A 26,173-nucleotide genomic window follows, 5' to 3' on the forward strand; every position below is an offset into this window, starting at 1 on the left:
TGATGTACTGGGCCGTACGCACTACCCTTTGTAGCGCCTTGTGGTCTGATGCCGAGCAGTCGCCATTCTGGTGATGCAACCAGTCAGGATGTTCTCAATGGTGCAGCTGTAGAACTTTGAGAATCTGAGGTCCCATGCCAAATCGTTTCAGCCTCCTGAGGGGGAATAGGCATTGTTGTGCCCTCTTCATGACTGTCTTGGTGTGTTTGGACAATGAAATTAAGTCACATTTTATTGGTCGCATACACCTATTTAGCAGATGTTATTGCGGGTGTAGCAAAATGCTTGTGTTCCTAGCTCCAACAGTGCAGTAATATCTAACAATTCACAACAACACACACAAATCTAAAAGTAAAATAATTATCTTAGGCTTGTGTGCGGCTGCTTGGCCGTTGGAACCCATTTCATGAAGCTCCCAACGAACAGTTATTGCGCTGACGTTGCTTCCAGAGGCAGTTTGGAACTCGGTTGTGAGTGTTGCAACCTAGGACAGATGATTTTTACACGCTACAGCACTCGGTGGTCCCATTCAGTGAGCTTGTGTGACCTACCACTTCGCGGCTGAGTTGTTGTTGCTGAGCTGTTCTACTGCACAATAACAGCACTTACAGTTGATCAGGGCAGCTCTAGTAGGGCATACATTCTACTAACTGACTTGTTGGAAAGGTGGCGTCCTATGACATTGCCTCGTTGAAAATCACTGAGCTCTTCAATACGGGCCAATCTACTGTCAGTGTTTGTCTATGGAGATTGCATGGCTGTGTGCTTGATTTTATACACCGGTCAGCAACGGGTGTGGCTGAAATAGATTAATCCACTAATTTTAAAGGGTGGCCAAATACTTCAGTAAATATATTTGCTACTGCTTGACTAAAGAAAATTGAGATCAACCCTAAACCAAAGAGAATTCTCTTTGGAGGTAATACGGTCAGCATTTGATTGCGAGGTATTCTAGGTCAGGTGAACAAAAGGACTTGAGCTCCTGTACATTATCACAATTACACCATGAGTTGTTAATGAGACATACACCTCCGCCTTTCTTCTTCCTGGCGAGTTCTTTATTCCTGTCTGCGCAATGTACTGAGAACCCAGCTGGTTGTCTGGATGGGGACAGTATATCTGGAGAGAGACATGATTTCGTGAAACAGAGTATGTTACCATGATGTTTCTCTGTAAGGAGATCCTCACCCTGTGCTTGTCTACTTTATTGTCCAGGGACTGAACATTAGCGAGTAATATACTCGGAAGCGGTGGATGGTGTGCACAGCTCCTGAGTTGGACTAAAAGTCCACTCCGAATACCTCTTCTCCACCTGCGGCATCTTGGAGCAGCATCTGGGATAAGTTCAATTGCCTTGGGGGCAACAAACAAAGGTTCTAATTTGGGAAAGTTGTATTTCTGGTCAGAATGCTGGTGAGTTACAGCCGCTCTGATATCCAAAAGTTATTTTCCGGTTGTATGTAATAACACAAAAAACGTTCTAGGCTAATAATGTAAGAAATAACAAAACAATTAAAAATACTGCGAAATTGCTTAGGAGCTAGAAGCAGAGCTGCCATGTCTATTGGCACCATCTTTCTCATTGACAGGTCCTTAGTGATGTGGACACAAAGGAACTTGAAGCTCTCGACCTGCTCCACTATACCCCCTTCGATGTGAATGGGGGCATGACCGGCCCTCCTTTTCCTGTAGTCCACGTTCATCTTATTTGTCTTGCTCACATTGAGGGAGAGGTTGTTTTCCTGGCACCACACTGCCAGGTCTCTGACCTCCCTATAGGCTGTCTCATCGTTGTCGGTGATCAGGCCTACCACCGTTGTGTCGTCGGCAAACTTAATGGTGGTGTTGGAGTTGTGCGTGGCCACACATTTGTGGGTGAACAGGAGTACAGGAGGGGACTAAGCATGTACCCCTGAGGGACCCCCCTCCCCGTGTTGAGAAACAGCAGAGAACATTCACAGCCTTTTATGAAGTCATATCGTTCTGTTATTCTGACAGGGCCAGAGCATATCACCATCTCCCTAATCAGGAAATCATGGCAACTTAGTTCTGTTCTCTCCTTAAAAGTAGAACACTATTCTCCTTTGATGTCTGGGGACCTGTTTGTCTGAATCTGGTCTGACATTGTCTGGCTGGCTAATTGACATCTCAGCACCACTCTCAATGTATTGTAAACACGTACCTGAAGCTAAGGAGAAAAATCTGCTAGACAGTGAGATAATGCAATATGAATGTCAGTGCCACGGATCACTTTGTGAAAGTTTTGTTAACTCCTTGCACAGAAACAACCCACAAATGCTCAGTATCCTTCCCTAAAACTGTTTATGGCCATCCTATTTTATCTACATGGAAACGATTACCTGAGTAGGGCTTGGCTCTTTAAAGCCTCCCAGATAATTACCGCCATTAATCTGCTGCCTTAACTAAATGGCTGGCATTTAGATGAACGCACAGCTTTGTAGCTATAGTTTCTTGTACGTAAGTGTTCTATTTTAAACTTTACAGACAGAAATGCCAAGTAAATGGCCATTGTTCAATGAAGGTGAGGTTCATTGCTTTTAGGGAAGAAAAGAGAAACTTCTTCAGTCACATATATAGCTTGAGAACACACACCGCTACGGTGTAGCACTACATCAGGAACAATAATAATGAAAATGCACTAACTGGTAAAACATAATGACTCAAACATACTTTAGATCTGTACGTACATCAATTAATCTACTGAGAAGAAATGAGGAAAGTAAATCTAATTTACATAAGGGACACTCAAATTCTCTCAGTTGAATTTTTTTTCAGTCTGAGGAAGATGTTGGGATCTCAAAATAACTGTTTGTAGACGACAAACAGTTTGTAGATGTGCGATTTGACAATATGAGAACAGAACAGCATTGGAAGAGAGATGGCATCTACAACCTGAAGACGAGACAGACGCAGCCCTGGAACAGAAAGTAATCCATAAACACTGTCATCACAGCGGGTTCAAAGACTGCACCATGGTATTTTTATCTGTATTGTTTTGTCGGGTTCTAGCCTCCTAAACTAATACATACAAAATCCATTTATGGGGGAATCGTCATGGCTTTCTTTGATCGAATCCCCCCTTTCCCCTCATCCTGCTCAAAGCCAGCTCCTATGAAGCAACAGAAAATACAGAATGCACCACATTTACAGCCGGTAAATGCAACAACAACAAAAATACAAAAGGGAAAAAATGATCTAATCTAATGTTTGACTGGTTTTACATACTCCCAAAACATATTTTCAGTTCAAAACCGCTGCTCTAAACTACCTGTCACCCTGATCCAAAATGACCACATGCCAGAGCTGAAATCGCCAACAGTAGACAGAGCCCAAAAACAACCAAACACTTGACTTGTCTGTCAGTAAACAAGCCTTGAGATCCTTTGTCACAAGTACATGTTTTCTGATTCTATACTGCACATCAACATCTTTGGATTAAATATATTTTTTCCCCCTCACCCATCTACACACAATACCCCATAACGACAGTGAAAACATGTTTTTAGAAATCTTCACAAATGTATTGAACATTTAAAACAGAAATCTAATTTACACAAGTATTCACACCATTTGTTAGAATCCCCTTTGACATTGATTACAGCTGTGAGTCTTTCTGGGTAAGTCTAAGAGTTTTGTACACCTGGATTGTACAACATTATTCTTTTGAAAATGCTTCAAGCTCTGTCAAATGGGTTGTTGATCATTGCTCGACAACCATTTTCATGTCTTGCCATAAAATATCAAGCAGATTTAAGTCAAAACTAACTCAGCCACTCAGAAACATTCACTGTCTTCTTGGTAAGCAACTCCAGTGTAGATTTGGCCTTGTGTTTTAGATTATTGTCCTGCTGAAAGGTGAATTAATTTCCCAGTGTCTGGTGGAAAGCAGACTGAACCAGGTTTTCCTCTATGATTTTGCCTATGCTTAGCTCCATTCTGTTTCATTTTTATCCTGAAAAACTCCCCAGTCCTTAATGATTACAAGCATACCCATAACATTATGCAGCCACCACTATGCTTGAAAATATGGAGTGGTACTCAGTAATGTGTTGTATTGGATTTGCCTCAAACATAACACTTTGTATGCAGAACAAAAATGCTTTGCCACATTTTTTGCAGAATTACTTTAGTGCCTTGGAGGATGCATGTTTTTGAAAATGTTTATGCTGTACAGGCTTCCTTCTTTTCACGTTGTCATTTAAGTTAGTATTGTAGAGTAACTACAATGTTGTTGATCCATCCTGGCTGCTATCACAGCCAATAAACTCTGTAACTGTTTAAAAGTCACCATTGGCCTCATGATGAAATCCCTGAGCGGTTTCCTCCCTCTCTGGCAACACAGTTAGGAAGGACGCCAGTCTCCTTGTAGTGAGCGGGTATTGATACACCACCAAAAGTGTAATTAATAACTTCACCATGCTCAATAGGTGTCCTTCTTTGCGAGGCATTGGAAAACCTTGCTGTTCTTTATGCTTGAATCAGTGTTTGAAATTCACTGCTTGACTGAGGGACCTTACAGATAATTGTATGTTTGGGGTACAGAGATGAGGTAGTCATTCAAAAATCATGTTAAACAATATTATTGCACACAGAAAGAGTTCATGCAACTTATTATCTGACTCTTAAAGCACATTTTTACTCCTAACTTATTTATGCATGACATAACAAAGGTGTTGAATACTTTCTGAAGACACTGTAGCTCCATACATAACAGGCCCAGACAGGGGGAAATTTTCACATACAGTATAGTTCTCAGGCACTGTGTGCTTCCAAGGGTAAGAAGACAGTGGGGCCAAGACAGGGTGAGTTATGGGGGTCCAGGTCTGGGTCCTAATGGAGGGGGCGGTGGACAGGTGTAATGGTCTGACTAACAGGCAGGTCGGAGGGACAGAGGCAAGTGGAGGTCAGGCGGGTGGGCAGCATGTAAACTGCTCAGAAATAACTAGCTTTATCCCTGCTCCATTAACACATCCTCCCTTTTATACGCATGGAATCAACAGTATACAGAGAAATACCTTTTAGACTGCTTTTGGCTACACAAGATGGGGGTAATGGTTATGTTATCCTTCTGCACAAAATGGATGTCTATGGGAGTTGTATTCAGGCTTGTTGTGGGTAATTCTGACTTACTCTCCCTGCTGAGTCCTTTGCTGGGTGTTTTTGTGAATATAAAATCCTTACCTGTGGGAGTGGTTGAGGGCTATCTTCGGTCTCTTCAGTCTCAGGTAACAGGCAACAAGTCTGGACTCAATCAAACTGGCAACCTTAGAAATGTCTTCATACACCGCATGCAAAGATTGTTCAACTGCAGCGCCTTTTGAACACAGCTGAGAGAGAGAGAGAGAGAGAGAGAGAGAGAGGCTTTCACTACACAAATCTCACAATTGAGTTACAGAACAATCTCTCCCTCGATAACAACCTGAGTATTTCAACATTAGAACACAAAGCTTCTCAAAATAGACAGAAATTAGTAAAATCTCAGAAGGCAGAATGTTGGCACATTTGACATCAAGTCTAAGAAATACTTTTGTCTATGCAATTATCATATGAACAGAACATTTCAAACAAGTCCTGTTTTTTTTTCTAGGGATCATGGAAAACATGTCTGATGTGTAGTTGGGGTGACCAGTAACACACAGATGAGTCATCAGAGGAGCTTAATCAAATGACTATAACAACATTTTAGTGCCACTGGCAAAACTATGCAGCATGTGCTAATTATAGGACCTCTCAACAATGTACGGTAAAGGATTCATGAATGATTCATTTGCATATAAGAGACTGAGATGTACCTGGCGATGCACTAATGAAATAATTTATTTCAGCAGACAATAAACTGAGATTTTTACATTGAACACTAGACCAGAGGGGTATACTACAAAGCAGGTTCAAGGAGTTATCCAGATAACTTGCCTAAATATTCTGATATAGTATAACATTTTACTTTTAGAAAGATAGGCATGGTCTAATAAATTCAGCATATCTAAGTTTATATTTTTTAATGAACCAGAAAATTAATAGTCATTTGTGCTTGATCATCAAAGTTTCTCTGGGCATGAACGTCTAGTTCTGATTTACATTTGGCTGAGTTTTCAACTTATGTGAATTCAACGTCAAATCAACAAAAAAGGTCACCATGTCATTAAAAGTTGGGTGAAATGAAGACGAAATGCCCTTTCATTGATGACTTCTTGCAAATCCAATCAGTTTTCCACATTGATTCAACGTCATCACATAGATTTTTTGAGGTTGAAATAACGTGGAAACAATGTTGATTCAACCAGTTTTTGCCCAGTGGGTTAGCTGGTTAACTAATGTATCCTGCTCTAAGTTTGCTGCTTTGTGGGATTTTTAAAGTACATACGCTTTGTAATAAGCTGCTTTGTTTTAATCATACAACATTGTGCCATACAAGACAAACAGATGTACACAACTGTATCTAAAAGATGTATTATATTAAAGGCCATGACATTTGTAACACATGCTATCTGTGAAAATAGAGGTCATATACCCTGCGGGAAAGCTGGCTGCTGCCATAAGTTCTGGCAGTTTTCATTTCAAGTTTTCAACACTTTGATTTAAAAAGGTTTGACAATCATTTTACAAGACCGGGGAGGGATGGAGACAATAAATAATGATGTAATCTATTTGTTTAGGAAGTGAACAAATAAATAAATAAATGAGGAAGGACTATGGACAGATTTAATTTAAATATCAAGTACCTCCAGAGCTGTGGTAAAACGACTGGCTGCGATCCCATATTTCTTCTGTTGGTAGTATGAGTCGGCATCCTGTAAGGCTACATCCAGCCATTTGTCAATTTGAGGCAGAAAGCCGAGATTAGGTCCACTTGGAGGGCCTACTATTTCAGAGGCTTGACACATAAATTGTGAAGCCGAGGAGGTGACTGGGGACTTGGAGGGCTGCTGGGTAATGTTGTGCTGCTCGTCACCATACACTAGCTTCATCTCAGCCGCCAACAGGCTTTTTAAAGAGATACGAAGGAGTGGAGGTAAGGGGCTTCCCTCATCACATACCCCCTGCTTCTCCACTAGTGGTCTATCGCTAACACCCCTGCTGTCCGTCATTCTTTTCTTGGGCCTGATGCTGTTTCCCCTCACTCTCGCCTTCCTCCTCTTATTTGGGCCACTTTCCTTGGGTGGTGGTGGTGCCTGGGTATTGTGAATCAGATCCACTTCTGTCTCTGTAGCCGAGCTGGGTCTCTCTGGCGGAGCCTGATTATCTGAAAGCTGTGGAACTCCTGCAGATTGAACCATGATGCGCCTGCAGGAGATGATCACCAATATGAACAGATAATGTAGACTCATGAGGCCAAAGATTCAGCTGGAAAAGTTCTGAGGCAAGAATATACTTGTTACTGTGTAGCCTGGCCCTAAGCATTGTGACTGTTTGTGTGTGGGAAGAAATCTCAAAGAGAAACATGGTTTAGATGTCAAATTCCTGCAAAATATGCGTTATAGCTTATAAACCATTCCTAGTCTACATCAGAACTTTTCAAAGTAGAAAATATGAAGTTTCTCAAACATGAGGTTGGCCTAGAGACAGATTACATAATGGTAGACCTAACCTTGCCCCCTGTCTAATTGTGCATTAACCAGGGTACGGTGGGCCTACAACTGTGCAATAATTTGTTATATGTAACCTAGACTGCTTTCAAAGTCAGAGATTCTGAAAGTCACGCGGACGCTATCCACAGATCTTGCTCAGTAGCGACATCAATTCGCTGCTAATGGGTGCGTTTTAGTAAACATATTAGGCAACACCATATATATTTAATGGCTCTTTGGTATGTAGGCTAGATGGGATTTGTTACTCACCTGTATTTTGCTTGTTATGTGGGTTGTATGCATTCGATCATCTGCATTCGGTTCGTAAAACAACATTCTGTTAGACCATTTGAAAGCGTTCTTCAGGTGTTTGGATTCCATGCTTTATCATTCGCGGCAAATTTGTGCAACAAAATAAAAACACGCCTGTTCATAAAACACGTATTTGATTCCAGTATTTCAACATGAACACATAGATTTAGGTGAAATTTACTTGTTCACTGTCGTCTGCTGCAACCTGATTACAGTTTTTGGGTATGGCGAAAGTGGCATCTAGACTAGAGTTTCCCCAACTCCGGTCCTCGAGTACAACCAACAGTAGGCCTACACATGTTTGTTGTAGCCCCGGACAAAAACAGCTGATTCGACGTGTCAAGGTCTTGATGATTAGATCAGTTTCTCATAGTGGGGTCTGTGGAGGTACTGCAGGGGTCGGTCCACAGCCAGATCAAACATTTTCATTTTTAATTAATATTACTAACAACTACAGGTAAAAATAATTGGCCAAGGGATCAGTGGAATAGGTTTAGAGTGTGTAATACAATAAAATGTAATATTATGAATCTACAATTTATGTTATTAATCCTGGGCAACATGGGCCTTGGAGCCAAGGCTCACAAGGATATTTGTATCCACAGTGCTCCACCAATTATACGTTTCAACTCAATACTTCTTGTATTCCCCCTCAAGATTTTTATTTTTTATTTTTTGCTTTTATAAATGCACTACTTTAAGAATGCAACGTTTTCTCTCTGCCTCATGGAAAAAATGTAGAATTGCAGGATATTAGCATTAAAGCTGCAACAACAACACAAATATTTCTGCACCATGATATGTGTGCTGCGAAACTTTTCCTAATCTTTATTATTATTTTCTGAACACGTAAACGTGATCTGTGGAATGCACATGGCATTTTGACTTGGGACCACCAGTTCTGCTCAGATAGTACATTGAATAGCATGGTTACATCTGCATCGTTGTTTCAAATCCAGTGCACTTAGACTGTTGGTATATTCGTGTCATTTGAGGGTCGCATCATGAGCAAAGTAACTTGTATCATTTTACTTCACCTGTGAGAACCATAAGCAAGTCTAGCCATTCATAGACGCTAACTACCTTTAGGTTTATTGATGAAGGTGTAACCTTCCCGGTGGACTTCTGTTAAGAGCCCGACGCTTACTGTTCATCACATGCGGTACGGTTTTGGAAACATAAGGAACATAGCTTTCATATCAGTGAGAAATATGTTTCTCCAAACAATAGGTTAAATGACATCACACCTTTTATAGAGTTAGGTTTAGTGTTCCCACACGGCCATATCTCCATGTTACAGTGTGCGTTTACGGAAGACAGACTGAAGACAGATGGAAGACAGGAGACCACCTGTGCCTATTAGCTATCTAGGGTGTTCGAACACCTGTGTGTAAGCAAAACTGGGAAGGAAGTGTAGCGGAAGTGCAGTTTGTCTGCTGGAGGCACACAGCCTATATACACTTACTGTGCAAACCTGCTACAGTAAGTGTAGATTTTTTTATTGAACGATTATTTCTCTCTGATATGAAAGATAAGTTCCATATGTTTCGAAAAGTGTATTGCAAGCTATGATTATTGACGTTTCTAAACATTAAAACAGAGCATTGGGATTGTAGTTTACATGGTCCCACCAGTAAGCGGTGCTTATAGCTGAGAACCCTTGGGATGAGGCAGAATGCCTTATTAATGCCATGGCTTCTCAAGAGCAAGTGGACACTGATTGGCAGGCTAAAAATGATGCTTGTGTTGGAGCTCCTGACAATATAGGATACCAGAAGTATCTTGAACCAAAATAGAACATTATTTGTGCCTTTTATATGGTCTTTATATGGGTACAAAGCATTTGAAAAGTCTCTCCGGAGGAATTATTTAAACAAGGAACTGGGTGCGCTATAATAATCTATAGTTTCAACAGTGAGAATGAAGATGCTCAGATGGCTTGACAGTAACTTGCTATGTTTATAGACATCCCATAATTCACAGCGACATTGTACCTCAGCAACAGCTTGGTGACAGATGTATAATTTTGCCTCTAAGGAGAGTGAATCTGCCATTTGTCTCCAGCAGAGGTAGTTAACATTCTAACCTCTCAAGATTAATGAATGTTCTGCACACACCCGTTTCTATTTGATACCTACATTATATCCATGAATCTGTGTCTGACTTTGGTATTAGTCTACATGTTAGTCTCACTTGTGGTACTCCTAACACAACTTGTGCCTATTGTCAAGGCAATTTTTCTGGTTTTCATAGTGCAGAGAATGTTAAACCTTATCACATGCAGATGGGGATAAGTGTATGGAGTAAATGAATAAAATGTCTGAACCCTCCCATCCCAATCTCTTAGATGGTGTAATTCTGCCATTTTTAGTCTGCTGCATCAAGATGGCACTTAAAACTGACAGACCCAATTAAAGAGAAAATGTGTCAATGTCATCAGATGGCCCCAAGTCTTTTTTGTCTCTTCATTCTCTGGTTTAGAATGTGAAACTAAAATAACACTAAAAGCTTGGTATTGTATGATACTCATTTGCCATTGTGAAGATTTATCATACAACTTTGACTTAGAGTTCCTTAGAAATGACAAACGAGCTGGAGGGTGCTCAAGTATGGTGTCACATTCAGCTCTTCTAGGACTACACTCAACCTGTCTGTGTCATTTTACCAATACCCTGTACTGTGCTATGGGGTTCTTAATTGTTCAGAGTGAATGATACACTAGACAAAGACTATGAGTGTGTAGAGCCATTTGATCTCCTGTTGTTTTGAGGGTCAAAGTACAGTTTCAGCAGGTCATATTTTCAGTAGACTCAGTAAGGCTGTCTTAATTTTCAACAAAAAGACAGGTGTTGTTTAAATGCAGTAGCTTCTCTAACCCCCATCCAGTGATTTCTTGAGGGTTCTCTCCTGTGGCAGAAAGCTTTTGTTGTTCCTAGGGCTGAGACAGTCATGGAATTTTGGATGACGGTAATTGGCCAGCCAAATGACCACGGTTACAGTATAACAGTTAGAAATGCACATTTTCTCCTCTCTTCCGCTCCTGACTGCATTTGTAGCATTAGAAATTGAATGAATAGAACGGGGATCCCTTTTAAGTCAAAGATGGCATAATGGGTGGACTGGCGGCCATTGCGAGTGTACCCATAGGAGCAAAGCAGGAAGTAAAATATGTGCTAAAATATGTGCTGTGATTTGTTGATTAAACTCAACTGACGTTACAAACAATACATTACATTGGATGAGCCACATCAGTTAACATCATTTGAATGAACATTCTACATTACCATGCAAATTATTGCATTACAATACCAGACTGCCATTGCGAGTGTACCCATGAGTTTACCAGTCAAGTCAAATTGCCAGGGTTAGAGGTTCCAAGACCGTTCTATTTATTCTATTTCTATATGTGCTGCTGCTGCATTGTGGAGGCATTGCCTAGGCAACCGTAGATTACTTTGCTTGTTTCAGCAAGGAGCAAAGTTTCATCATGTTGTTAAGAGTCCATGTTATGGCTAAAACGGACTCAACCTCACAAATGTTCGGTCGTCCCAACTTCAATTAGCTGTTTTTTCCCACTCAAAAAATAAGAAAACTAATCATTTTAACGGTTATGATGGTCTTCATTCATAACCGTCGGTTACACAGTTGTACGATAATTGTGCCAGCCGTAGTTGTTCCTTTCCAGTCATCTGAGTGACAGGACCATGGTACTGGCACATGTTGCACAGCAGATTGGATGTAGACAATCGACGCAGAACAGCAGACACAGCTATTTCTCTGTTGCCTATTGTTTCCCCTTGATGCATATAAATAGCTGTTTATTCCACCTTTTGCTTACCACTCGTTTTAGTGGCTGGGTTCGATGTCACAGTCCACACGGCCTGGCAAAGTGAAATTTATAAAAGACCTCAGGTCTGAATTATTAGATAGTCCATTAGAGACAATCTTATGGTGCTGTAAATGGCTGTTATATGACTAGTGCGGAGTACATCTGTGTGAAATACTCTTATTACAGAACAGTTTCTTTGCATCTGTATTTGTCTAGAGGGCAGTTAAGAGCTGTACCATTTCCTGGATAAGTAAGTGGAGGGCTGTTATAGTATGCCATATTTCACGTTAAAGAAGTGCTTCTGGACACAGCTGCACTTTCTAAAGTCAAGTCTTTATATTTTCTCTCAATCTCTTTGCTAATAATGAGATAGTAGCTCATCCATATGCATCTACCTTACCCGAGGAGGACCTTGGGAGTATGTTTATGCTTAGTCTAACACACTATTCACAATGAAATAGAAAGCCGTCACAGAGACATCCTTGAGAGTTCTTGCTGCTACATGTAGAACCTTCTCATAATTGCAACCCAATACATAGACCTTGCTCACCCTACCCTGGAAAAGATCATACTGATGATATGCTACAGTAGAATGCATCTCCTTGCATATTGAGTAGTCAAGCGTGGAGAGTCGTAATGACATAAAAGGTGTCGACGTCTCCCGATGGAGAGGCTGCTGCTATGTGGATGGTTTGGAGGAGGAGTGGGTAACTCATTCTGGCTTCCTCTCTCCAGTGGTGGGTCTACTGTTAGACCCTACAGCTTGAAGCTTTTCCTGAGCCCCAAAAGAATCAGCAATGACGAAGGAAATATAATAACTTGAGTGGATATCTAATGAAGAAAGTAAGGCCATATAAAAATCAGTTTGCTCACAAAGGCTGACACGGCTGATTAAATAAATCATGTAAACTGGTTGTAGCTGCAGTATAACAGCAAACAGCATAGGGAGACAAGGCTAGTACTCATCAGGAGTCAAAGTTAGTACCAGTGTGTGACGCACAAAAGCGTAGTGGGTGCGGAGTCAGGCGCAGGAGGCAGAAAGTACTGAGTAGTGTTTTAATAAGGCACAGGGAAAAAAACGTGCGCGCCAAACACACATAGGCGCAACAAACACGAAACCCAAAACCAGGACCAAAATAGCCCAGAGGGAAATCCCAAAACGAAAACAAGCTACCAATAACCTACCACACACAAACACAGTGGAAAAAATAAGCCCGCACAAAGAGCAGGCGGGCCGACTAGCTTAAATAGCCCAACTAAACGTAAACACGAAACAGGTGTAACTAATAAGACAAAACCAACAGAAAAGGGAAAAGGGATCGGTGGCAACTAGTAGACCGGTGACGACGACCGCCGAGCACCGCCCGAACAGGGAGAGGAGCCACCTTCGGTAGGAGTCGTGACACAGTGCTAATGTAGTGGTTCTGGTTAGAGGAGGAAGAGGATGGGGAAGGGTGGGTGCTAATGTAAAATTAATTTAGAAATACAAATAATAATATTAATTAAAATCATCAGTCCGTAACTGATTAACAATACAAACAAATTGGTTCAGAAGAGATTCTGACTTCTTCTTCTAAGTAATGAGCATAACAGAATCAAAGTGAAATGGAAGCTCTGTGTTATTTTGTTACTACAAAAAAAATTGCTAAATATGCCAACTTTGTAATCCTAGATTCCACTGAGTTAATGAAATGGACATCAATATGCTGCTAACAGTATATCTTCCTCTACTGTCTCTGTCCCCATACTGGGCTCAAACAAGGGATCCTATGCTTTGCAACACACGTAACCACCTCCTTGCCAATGTACCAACCATTTGAACTATACAAAGAGTACCAATTAGACAGCTCCATCAGCAACATTTCAAGCTAGCTGTGGAGTGAGTTTACAGCACGTTCTTTACTCTGTTCTATCTAGGGTTAACCAATTCCAGCACTGACCCTTGACTTCAAATCATAAACCTTTACTAAACCTTACTCTCTGCCAATGCTTAATTAAATCCATATGTCATCAGATTTATTTTGGGGTAAATCAGTATCTGGTTCTTAGAGTAATATACCATGGTGTGGAATACATGTGGATGAGAAAATGCTTTCGGGCCATATCAAGAGCCCTACAATCTTCTACTCTGTATATTTTCATCTAAAATGATACACTTCAAATATATATATTTTTAAACTGTTGGATATACCACACATTATCTATGTGTCCTTCTAGAAATGCGGTTGAGGTCTGCCTTGCTATGACAATTCCCTGCTTCGGTGGGAAGTGTTCTTTATTCATACTCGGTTGAATTACTTTTGAGGGTGTTGGTACTAGACATGATGCAGGATTTCCAACCACAACATTACTGACGTAATATAATGTATGGTTCTGGGCTAATGTACTTACCCAACTTTAGTTGAACCTCTTTTGACTTAAAGTAAACAGGCTTGGAAAAACATCTTTAATGTTCAAACAGGCTTGGAGAAATGTCTTTAATGTCCAAACAGGCTTGGAGAAACATCTTTAATGTCCAAACAGGCTTGGAGAAACATCTTTAATGTTCAAACAGGCTTGGAGAAACGTCTTTAATGTCCAAACAGGCTTGGAGAAACATCTTTAATGTCCAAACAGGCTTGGAGAAACATCTTTAATGTCCAAACAGGCTTGGAGAAACGTCTTTAATGTCCAAACAGGCTTGGAGAAACATCTTTAATGTCCAAACAGGCTTGGAGAAACGTCTTTAATGTCCAAACAGGCTTGGAGAAACATCTTTAATGTCCAAACAGGCTTGGAGAAACATCTTTAATGTCCAAACAGGCTTGGAGAAACATCTTTAATGTCCAAACAGGCTTGGAGAAACGTCTTTAATGTCCAAACAGGCTTGGAGAAACATCTTTAATGTCCAAACAGGCTTGGAGAAACGTCTTTAATGTCCAAACAGGCTTGGAGAAACATCTTTAATGTCCAAACAGGCTTGGAGAAACGTCTTTAATGTCCAAACAGGCTTGGAGAAACATCTTTAATGTCCAAACAGGCTTGGAGAAACATCTTTAATGTCCAAACAGGCTTGGAGAAACATCTTTAATGTCCAAACAGGCTTGGACATTAACGTTGCCATGCAGCTTTTTGGCTCAGCTTTTTGAAAGGAAAATGGTTAAATACTGCAGAAATTCAAATGTGGGCCCATTACTTTGTATGAATTGACCACATATTGAGCAGCCTTTGTAGTGTATAAATATGTGCTGTATATGAGAATGTTGTAGGAAATGGCAAGGTCAATACAATGTTCAGTGGATCTATTTCATTAACACACTCAGATCCCCCGTGTGTAAGCCGTTTTCACTGTCAGTTGAGATCTCAGCTGTCTTGGATCAAGGACAGTAAGCTCAGCTGTACCTTTGTTTTACCATCAGATGCATTCTAAAGGTTGCATTGCTGTAAATTTGTGTTCTGTGTACTATAGTGAGCTTTACTTTCCACCACTTTGTCTACAACAATATGCTTTTAAGTGATACCATGTTTTAACATACAATAAATTCTCATCAAGAGAGATGCATAAAACATGCACACAACTACCTGTTTGCCAAAAAGGAGAATTTGGATCCAAAAGCTAATAGTGGATGCAGGATAAGAAAGTGAGCTTGGTGGAAGGCGACGAGAGACAACAGCAATTGAATGAAAGTGAATAAATAAAAGCATGGTAAAGATTGTTATATTATGTCAGAGAAAGTGTGCATCCATTGTCCTCTCTATGGATTTCAGTGTTAGCCACAGTTGGCCTGGCAGCATGGAGGACTCTGTCTCTGTCAGTGTTATGGATGGTGCTGGCCCAATGCTGTTGCTGAGTGCTAGGCTTTTCACGGGACCCACAGAAGGTGTCATCACTATGATGTTGAAATGAGCTCACAGCCCAGACTCAGTACCAGGAAGCTCCTCTCTAAAGGAGAGATGCTCTAGGTCGGGAGGGGAACCGTGTAATATTGGATGTTTCATTTATTAATTAGAAATGTGAAAAAACAGACATGAGACCCTCAACAGTAACCCATTAAATATAAAGAATGTTGTTATTGGCATATTGATAAACATTGTTTTATTAATGCTGTAGAAAATATCAATGCAGCTCCTGCCTCTGGCATTTCATAACAAATATTGGACTTACGCTGTATGTTTATCTGATTCTGGTGGTGTTTGTCGATGAGTTATTGAGCAATTATACCAGCACTGTGTGCATGTCAGTGAAGTGTTGTCTTTTACTTCTTTCAATTAGAGGCTATTTGTGTTTTTGAATGTACACAGTGTTTGACAATGATGTAGATGTGGATGGGATAGATGTTGAGTCTAGCATAGATATCATGGCTGATTGATTTGTCTGAAAGCTATACTACCCAGTACCATGAACATCATGATGACATTCAGGATCTTATCTGCGTCATAAAGGATGCTGGCAGGATTTTGTTTCCACCACCTGAAGTGGTTAAACCATGATCTAGACTTTAGGTCTACCACAGAAGGTGGGCTCTTTCGTGAGGTCATGTAAAACAGAATTGTTTTGCTACACAACCCTTCTATAACAACACAACACTTCTGAAATAAAATGAATGTTAGTTGCAACAGAAATCAATGCCTTCTGTAATTTGCCATTAATATCAACTGGTGTAGCCTACCACCTCAAGACCAAGTATTGATACATTACAACCCAATTTTCTATTCTACCATATAATTTAAAAAAAACAGAAAGACACATTTTCCACTCAGAAATTGAGGTTGGCAAATGATTGTAGCCAAAACCTAATGTTCGTTTCAATGAATATATCTGAAACATGCTGCCTCTATTCAGCAGTCATTGAGATTTTGTTTTTTTTAAACCCAGCTCCACATTTGTTCACATACTCAACTATTTACTAACTAATTTATGCAATGTTCTGAGGTACATTCCCACTCTCTCTCTCTCTGTTGTTGTAAACTAGAAATAATAATAAACAACTTTGTTTTAGAACAGGGGTTTTCATCCTTTTCTTGTCTATGCAAACCGGCAAACCAGGGAACCCCCATCAAGTAATTAACATTTTAAAATGAATAGATTTGGTAGATAGTTTTTTATTATTTTGACCTCACCATGTTACAATTGAAAGTGTAAACTCTAACATAACCTATTAGCTAGAAAGGTAACTCTAAACTACGGCTGTGACGATTATGGAATTTTGGGTAACAAACAATTAATTGTCATGCAAATCGACACTGTTATTGCCATAATTGTAATTTTGGATTTTTTTTCTTCTTCCATAATACATCTTTGAAAACCATACCTAATGAATACAACACAGCTTTGGTGACACCCCTGTCTCAAAAACCAATGGTTTTGATAGAAATGAATAGAAATTGGAAATTAAGCTTCTCCTCCTAACCCTGCCATTCTGCTCGTAAAATGATTACCAACTTTACCCACTTAATGTAAAAAGGAAAAAACTGCTATTGGGTAAACTATATCTAGTTGAATATGAAGTTGAATTCCCCCTTCTCCTAAAATGAATGTAGTAAGACGATAATGACGATTATTATATGATACTGTAATTGTGCCAGCCATACTCCAAACACATCTTTGATAATAGCAGCTGTTAAGATGGTTAAACAAAGGTTAGCAATGTTTTGGATAAAATGTATGTCCAAGTCAAGAAGGCTTGCCATCAGCCAGCTTGACAGCCAGCTGGTATGTCAGATACTCCAGTGAGTGTAATTATCTTAAATCAGTGTATTTTGCTCAATATTAGGAGTTAAAAAATAAAGTTGACATCAGTAGAAAGAAGATATTCCCATCTTTTTGGTGAAACAAAGGTTAGCAATGGTTTGGCAAAAATGTATGTCCAAGTCAAGAAAGCTTGCCATCAGCCATTCAAAAGTTTGCACACACCTACTCATTCCAGGGTTTTCTTCATTTTTACTATTTTCTACACTGTGGAATAATAGTGAAGACATCACAACTATGAAATGAGACATATGGATTCATATAGTAACCAAAAAAGTGTTAAACAAATCAAAACATATTTTATATTTGAGATTCTTTAAAGTAGCCACCCTTTGCCTTGATGACAGATTTGCACACTCTTGGCATTCACTTAACCAGCTTCATGAGGTAGTAACCTGGAATGCATTTCAATTTCAACAGGTGTGCTTTGTTAAAAGTTAATTTGTGCAATTTCTTTCCTTCTTTAATACGTTTGAGCCAATCAGCTGTGTTGTGTCAAGGTAAGTCCATATTATGCCAAGAACAGCTCAAATAAGCAAAGAGAAATGACAGTCCATCATTACTTTAAGACATGAAGGTCGGTCAATGTGGAAAATGTCAGGAACTTTGAAAGTTTCTTCAAGTGCAGTCGCAAAAACCATCAAGCGCTATGATGAAACTGGCTCTCATGAGGACCGCCACAGGAAAGGAAGACCCAGAGTTACCTCTGCTGCAGAGGATACGTTCATTAGAGTTACCAGCCTCAGAAATTGCAGCCCAAATAAATGCTTCACACAGTTCAAGTAACAGACACATCTCAACATCAACTGTACAGAGGAGACTGCGTGAATCAGGCCTTCATGGTCAAATTGCTGCAATGAAACCACTACTAAAGGACAGCAATAAGAAGAAAAAACTTGCTTGGGCCAAGAAACACGAGCAATGGACATTAGACCTGTGGAAATCTGTTCTTTGGTCTGATGAGTCCAAATGTGAGATTTTTGTGTTCTACCGCTGTGTCTTTGTGAGATGCAAAGTAGGTGAACAGATGATCTCCGCGTGTGTGGTTCCCACCGTGAAGCATGGAGGAGGGGGTGTGATGGCGTGGGGGTGCTTTGCTGGTGACACTGTCAGTGATTTATTTAGAATTCAAGGCACACTTAACCAGCATGGCTACCACAGCATTCTGCAGCGACTAGCCATCCCATCTGGTTTGTGCTTAGTCCCATTATCATTTGTTTTTCAACAGGACAATGACCTAACACACCCCCAGGCTGTGTAAGGGCTATTTTACCAAGAAGGAGAGTGATGGAGTGCTGCATCAGATGACCTGGCCGCCACAATCACCCGACCTCAACCCAATTGAGATGGTTTGGGATGAGTCGGACCACAGAGTGAAGGAAAAGCAGCCAACAAGTGCTCAGTATACGTGGGAACTCCTTCAAGACTGTTGGAAAAGCATTCCAGGTGAAGCTGGTTGAGAGAATGCCAAGTGTGAAAAGCTGTCATCAAAGCAAAGGGTGGCTAATTTGAAGAATCTCAAATCTCAAATATATTTTGATTTGTTTAAAACTTTTTTGGGGTTACTACATGATTCCTTATGTTTTGTTTCATAGTTTTGGGTTCTTCACTATTATTCTACAATGTAAAAGAGTAAAATAAAGGAAAACCCTTGAATGAGTAGGTGTGTCCACACTTTTGACTGGTACTGTATATATATATACACACTACCGTTCAAAAGTTTGGGGCCACTTAGACATTTCCTTGTTTTTGAAAGAAAAGCAATTTTTTTTGGTCAATTAAAATAACATCAAATTGATCAGAAGTACTGTGTAGACATTGAAGACTTGTGAGGCGCCTGTTTCTCAAACTAGACACTCTAATGTACTTGTCCTCTTGCTCAGTTGTGCACCGGGGCCTCCCACTCCTCTTTCTATTCTGGTTAGAATCAGTTTGCGCTGTTCTGTGAAGGGAGTAGTACACAGAGCTGTATGAGATCTTCAGTTTCTTGGCAATTTCTCGCATGGAATAGCCTTCATTTCTCAGAACAAGAATAGACTGATGAGTTTCAGAAGAAAGTTATTTGTTTCTGGCAATTTTGAGCCTGCAATCGAACCCACAAATCCAGATACTCAACTCGTCTAAAGATGGACAGTTTTATTGCTTTTTTAATTAGCACAACAGTTTTCAGCTGTGCTAACATAATTGCAAAAGGGTTTTCTAATGATCAATTAGCCTTTTAAAATTATAAACTTGGATTATCTGACACAACGTAACATTGGAACACAGGAGGGATGGTTGCTGATAATGGGCCTCTGTACGCCTATGTAGATATTCCATAAAAAAATCTGCCGTTTCCAGCTACAATAGTAATTTACAACATTCGCAATGTCTACACTGTATTTCTGATCAATTTGATGTTATTTTAATGGACAAAAAAAATGCTTTTCTTTCAATAACAAAGACATTTTTAAGTGACACCAAACTTTTGATCGGTAGTGTGTGTATATATATTTTTTATTTTTTCTTCTCACGAACCCCTTGCAGTACCTCCGTGGATCCCTAGGGGGCTGCGGGCCCCGGTTGAATACCCCTTCTTTAGAAGGAACCATATAATGAGGATAAAGATATATCTCTTCTGGGTACGGTATCTGCAATCAGAACGAGCAATGTCTCTATTACACAGGTATAAGAGTTCAAATCTTGAGATTGAGATTGAGATTTGTCAAACTAATTTTATTTCCTCAATGAGGCTGGTCTTTTCATTTTATAAGAAGATCATTACAGTGTCAAAATGTTAAGGTCCTGAGAAAACAATCATGCATTTTCCTGCTTCAAAAAGTATTTACAAGATTGCCTGTTGAACATTTGATTCCATCTCCTCTTAAATTTCTTGATAGGATTAGATGAGGTTTTAAACAGAATATGATCCTACAGGAACTTCAAACCCCTAGGGGGAAGGAAATACCCTGGGGAATCCTAGTCCTATGTGAAAACAACGCTAAGTCATTCAGCGGCTCAAAAACTGGGTTCTAAAGGTTCAAACATGTGCAAAATCATTTATATTATATTTTTGTTTTATTCTTCAGAATATTGCAGAGACATTCAAAGACAATGGTCAAAATGAATGGGTGTACATTGGGAATCTCTGTGAATGTATTCTAATAGACCAAGCTCAAATAAACGTAGCAGTTTCCCTGTAAATGTGAGATTTAACCTGTTTTAACAGCTGCTCTCGCCTGATTAAACATAGCACGTTCGCGCTGCTTTCTGCAGAATCTCACATCACTTTTGTTATGGCAGCGGAGATCCACCGCCTCGTTAAGATATGTGCGGTTAACTGCTCATCTTTCCATATCAACATTGGTGATTATAAGAGTTGGGTAATTTGTCTGGACTTGGTCTATCAACATACAGTTTAATAACCATGTCGGCGACGTTCTCATTGGAACGTCAGAACTGACTTGGATTCTTCATCGGACTCTATTCTGCTTGTTATTCCGTTCACTGTCAAACACACAGCAACTGGCGCAGGAGCGGGAGTCGACTGTTTTACCTTCAAACTTAGGGAAGGTATAACGGTTGCACCAAATGTAGCCGGTCCAAGCAGCTGGTTCAAGACATTCTGAGAAAAAATGGTAAACTGACTGTTGATAAGCTTTTTGGGAGTATTTACGGCAGAAACCGGGTGCAGTTGAAAAACCTTTGCCACTCCGGTTGCTTCAGTCATCGCAACAGTCAACCATCATTAACTGTGTATTAACTGGGGAGACTCCTTCAAGGATTGCTCCGATTCGACGAGCAAAATAGAGATTCTCCCATAACTCAGGTACGTTTTATAAGCTATCAGCATATTTTACATTATTTAATGATTTATCTTAGATCATGTGATTTATTAGGCCTATGTTTTAAGGCCAGTCTCCATCCCTTATTATATTTGCATAATGCAACTGAGGATTCATGCCTCTTGAGGAAAACTATCAAGACGAAACAAAGTTGCAGTTTCTGATTGATTAGTGTGTGTGTGCGTGTGTGCGCGAGAGAGATGATGAGTAACTGAGTGACTGTGTATTAGGCTATATTACCCGGAGGTCGATAATTCCAAGTGAGATAATTATTACTACGTCAACAAATTGATGAAACATTATTATATATTCTTATTTAGAAAGTCACATTTTTCCTCCACAACATGATCATCGAATTAATAAACTAGCTCTCAAGACAGAGAATGTTGCTTACAAAGAAATAAAACAAATCTGAAAATAACAGTTCGATCTCCATTGCAAAATCTGGTGCGACATTTTGTAGTATCAGAGCTTTTATTAATTTTCATTTAATTAACAATTGAGACAATAAGAAGTAAGCAGCTTTGCTAACTTCCCCAGTGTTTTACGATTTCCCTCACATATTCCAACGTTGGGGCCAGGCCAGCTCTAGTCTCCCCTTTAGAAAACACTGCGTCGCTGTCCATGGTGCTGATTAAGACAGTTTGCGGGCCATGCGTGTAGTTCTTGTTCAACAGGAGCCATTTCTCCAGCCTGGCTTTTCGGTTGAAATCACCAGCACTGTGCGCAGAGGCACCAGCCACCAGGCAGTACGGCATCAGTTGCCTCATCTCTCTCTCTTTAAATGAAACACTAGCTTGAGTCCAATTTGACACGGTAAATCAGTACCACAACCAACCCCATCAACCATTGCCACACATACTGGTCGGGGTTGAGGCACTGGTTGGATACTCACAACATGAGATTCATGATTGTATGACACCTTCATATTCAAAGCATTTGAGATATTCCCTGCCTCGTACAACTACAGTATAGTTGATAGCTGAAAAGGATAGCATAAATCACAAAGCTCCAGTCTCTGTACAGTGGATAGTAGTGATAACACTATGTAGGCCTAAGCCCATCAAATTGCTTGCTTATCTCCCGATAACAGTGATTGTGATCATAAAGGATAGCTTGCGATAGGGTTTTTAAATTCACTCAATTAGTGCCACTTCCAAACTCACTGGTTGTTACCCTCAGGACTGTTTGCCTGTAGATGGCAGTACAGGTCAGATATTAATTTACACACAACACCATCAATCCTGATAGGCCATTGACAGGTCTAGTGTAATTGGGGTATCATAGCGAGATATTGTTGAATTATTCATTGTGGTATGGTGATGGACTAATGTATCTTTATCATGATTTATGTTTGGATGAATGGTGATGTAAAACACTGACCTCAGTGAATGCGCAGAGTGTACAGTAATGTGCATTCTAGGCCTTCATCTAAATTCTGTGGATTACACAGTTGTGCATTATAGACTCTTTGCATAATTTCATGTAGCAGACCTTGATATATTTTATGAAGGCCTGCTCACCAGGTTTCACAGCTGATGTACTGATAAGGTCAATACTGATTCAGTGTGAACTAAACTCACTATGAAATTAAGAAGTTATATTTAATTTATCTGGATTCGGTAAGCAATGCACAGGCTCTATTGGGTGTCTGAGTCACAGGTAACATGGTTTGGTGGTCTGTTGGTGGCCCTGTGTTCCTCTTTGTAGAGATAAAAGCCAGACAGCTTTGACACCAACCACAATACAATTCTCTTTGTATTTTTCTGCTGGCCAGCTCCATGTCCATCATATAAATATTTAGAAAGTGAACAGCTGTGCTTCCACACTACACTTTTAATTTGTATTTTAAACAATAATTCCAAGGGGCATGCTGTCTGGCCACTGTTGATGTCTCATTGTTCATTATTATTGAATCCAGGGTTACATACTGTAGACTGCCAACAGAGATGTGTGCACCAATTTGTAAGTCGCTCTGGATAAGAGCGTCTGCTAAATGACTTAAATGTAAATGTAAATGTAGATGAGTTGATTCAGTTTGAATTTCTACTGCATAAGGAGAGGGGGAAAGGGAGATAGACAAACATTTAAAAAGATATTCAGAGAAATAGAGAGAGCGAGCGAGAGTTCTCAACATCCTGTTGAGTACTACAGTGGAAGAAGTAAAAGAGTGAAGAAATATTCACCACTGAATAGCTACAGAGCTATGAGTTTACTTGATGGGCTCCAATTCTTAGTCAAGTTTTCATTGTCAAATTAAGTGGTGAGTGTCATTTAGAAGATTGAATGGTTCTGTTACACAAACCAGGGATTTTAGATAAACAAATATTGAATACAGTTGGGTTATTTGATTTTTGTTTGGTTGAAGGACATGGTGAGGGTTGATCAAAGTGGGTTGCTGGTACAAACATGTTTTTCAGGTTGTACATGAGAGCCTGCTTGGCTAATGGGCTGAAGGTAATGTATCACGTTTGTAATACTTTCTATGTTAAACTGCCATCAGTGCCATGTTGTAATTACATTACATGTTATGCTTCATGTTGTGCTGGAACCTGAGTCATGCTGTTGGTCTGTCCTGACTGTTTACTGGTTGCCGTAGGCACAGGAGGGTACTGTAGAAAGCTAATCTAAATAACAGCATGTTTTCTCTATGAAGGGTCACTGCCTCACTCTGCCTCACGCTCAACAACAAATCATATAACAAGCACAGAAACACAAAACGTTAACTAAGACGCTGCTTTATTTACTCATGTCTCTCAGGGTCACTATCGCTGGAGTGTCCTTTCTTTCACAATTTCAAACCTGAATGTTGTCTCCTTGACATACATGTACTGTATGTCCATTGTTAGTGAATCCACTCCACAGTGTGTATTGGAAACAATGCTTTCTCTTTTCTCCATTGAGTTAGACTAATGTGTAAGCTGAGTGTTCCCCATTCTTTCAACATGGCTGACTAGCCACCTCATGACTACTTTGACTTTCTAAACCTGGTTCACACGTGTTTGAGGCCTCCACAGACATTACAGGTTTATTTTTGAAGCTCATGTTCATTGTCCTAGTCATTTCCATTTTCTGACTTTGTGAACAGAAAATATGGATATCATTTTTGGGAAGAATAGGTAACTGTTCTGCAGTGTAATCTCATTCTTTTGGGATCTAGCTACAATGTGTTTGACCCCGCTAGCTCCATGGCTATCTCCTTGTTTAGCCCTGTCGCCAGGAGACTGTTTATAGTCACCTTTAGCTTTTGACGGTCCCGGTCACGTCAATATGAGCACAGCTCCTCTACCTCGGTCACAGAGGCTTGAAACACGGCAATTAGCTGTGCAGTCACAGCTAATGTTAAGGCACTCTGTCAGAGGGAACAGGGGGATGAGACATGGATTGCGTCCCAAATGGAACTCTATTCCTGATATAGTACACTACTTTTGACCAGGCCCCATATGACTCTGGTAAAAAGTAGCGCAATGCAGGGAATAGGGTGCCATTTGGGATGCACACAGAGTCACAGAGCTGACGGATGGCAGAGGGCAAAGCCATGTTACGTAACACAGCTCTGGTGATGGTCAGACTCAGACTCATTGGGTTCATTTAGCAAATTGATAAGACAGCATTAGTCAAATTTGAATATTCCCCATTAGGGAAGTCACACATCAAGTGAATATGGGGAACGGATTCATTTAGTCTCTTTGGTGAGTATGACACTAATGAGCTCAGCTAACAGTTCTGTATGTATTTGGGTGAAATAGGACTGCATTTGCTGATATCTTCTTTACTACAGTTAATCTTTTTTGTATTCGTAAACCAATATAACCTACCTAGTCATTACTAGGGAATCAGACGCCTTAAAAGTCATATTGATCTATTTCATGCTCCCAGTACTGACATCATTACTTTCCTATTTTTCTGGACATTTTTCTGGTTCATGAAACCAGGCAGTTGAAACTTTATCTTTACATTTTGAATCCTCACCAGTACTCAAATACTTCAGCGTTGTATCATTATGCAACATTTCCAGGATCTGTCTCGATAATGTGATTCTAAACGTGGCTTGGAAAATTACAAGCGACAAAGCATTCAAGTATTGAATGCGGAGCTCAAGGCAAGATACAAAAAGTACATTTATTAAATTGTGCTTCCTACTAATTCATGGGCTGTAGTTATTCATTTTAGTCTGTGGTTTTGACTTGCAGCGTTGTTTGCACACACAGAGGACATAATGAAATAAGATCTGAGGGAAAGTAATCATGAAGTGAGGGTATAAAATGGCAAGTGTTCCCCACATTGATCATCCGACTCATATCCCCTGGGGGATACAGAAGACTGGAGTCAATTATCATCAAAACGTTTGTACATCTGCAGTCTATCTGAGTTATTACTGCCAATAAAGCACAGAAGCTCAGATGCAGATTTGCATTCAAATGCAGAGGATTTTTCCTCCCACACCGGAGAAGATAGCATCTTTTTGACTCACTTATGAAAATGGCTGCTTCGTTAGGAGCAGGGGGCCTCTGCCTGTACAGTACTTCAGTGTCATCGTCCAGGTCTTGTGGAAGAGAAGTGGAGGTCAACTGTTGTTTGCCAACAATCAATTGGGGTTGGCTTTAGCTTGATTCATTTAATGACAACATGAATATATTATTGAGATGTCCTGTTCAAAGATCACCCGGACCCCTACTGTGGCTCTCCACAGCTAATACAAAGGTGTGTGTGTGTGTCTGTGTGTTCGTGCTTGTGTCCTTATGTACTGGAACGATGGAACTAGTTGGGTGGTTGGTTGAGTGTTATTCAGAAAAAAAGGCTCCATATTGTCTGTATGATTTATATGTTCTGCTGCTTAGCTGATGTTGACGCCCTAGTGTGGCTGTGGCCAAACTAGTGTCATCTCAGC

At 40.1% G+C, this 26,173-nt stretch overlaps 2 protein-coding genes across 2 annotated transcripts in view; one reads left to right on the forward strand and one right to left on the reverse strand.

The window, feature by feature from the left end:
- Positions 1 to 7,994, reverse strand: part of LOC139540602 (spermatogenesis-associated protein 16-like) — a 54,547-nt gene extending 46,553 nt beyond the window's left edge. Inside the window, exons 1-3 of the mRNA XM_071344424.1 lie at positions 7,860 to 7,994; positions 6,744 to 7,305; positions 5,203 to 5,348 (exon numbers count right to left, since the gene is read on the reverse strand). Of these exons, the coding sequence (XP_071200525.1) occupies positions 5,203 to 5,348; positions 6,744 to 7,298 (701 nt within the window). The 5' untranslated portion in view covers positions 7,299 to 7,305; positions 7,860 to 7,994. The remainder of the gene's footprint in view (positions 1 to 5,202; positions 5,349 to 6,743; positions 7,306 to 7,859) is intronic.
- Positions 7,995 to 20,774: 12,780 nt separating this feature from the next.
- The window catches only part of nlgn1 (neuroligin 1), a 331,080-nt gene continuing 325,681 nt past the window's right edge, over positions 20,775 to 26,173 (forward strand). The window contains exon 1 of the mRNA XM_071345564.1: positions 20,775 to 21,266. The gene's annotated coding sequence lies outside the window, so the exon portion shown is untranslated. The remainder of the gene's footprint in view (positions 21,267 to 26,173) is intronic.

This window comes from Salvelinus alpinus, chromosome 16 (genome assembly GCF_045679555.1).
Source record: "Salvelinus alpinus chromosome 16, SLU_Salpinus.1, whole genome shotgun sequence".
NCBI classification, from domain to species: Eukaryota; Metazoa; Chordata; class Actinopteri; order Salmoniformes; family Salmonidae; genus Salvelinus; species Salvelinus alpinus.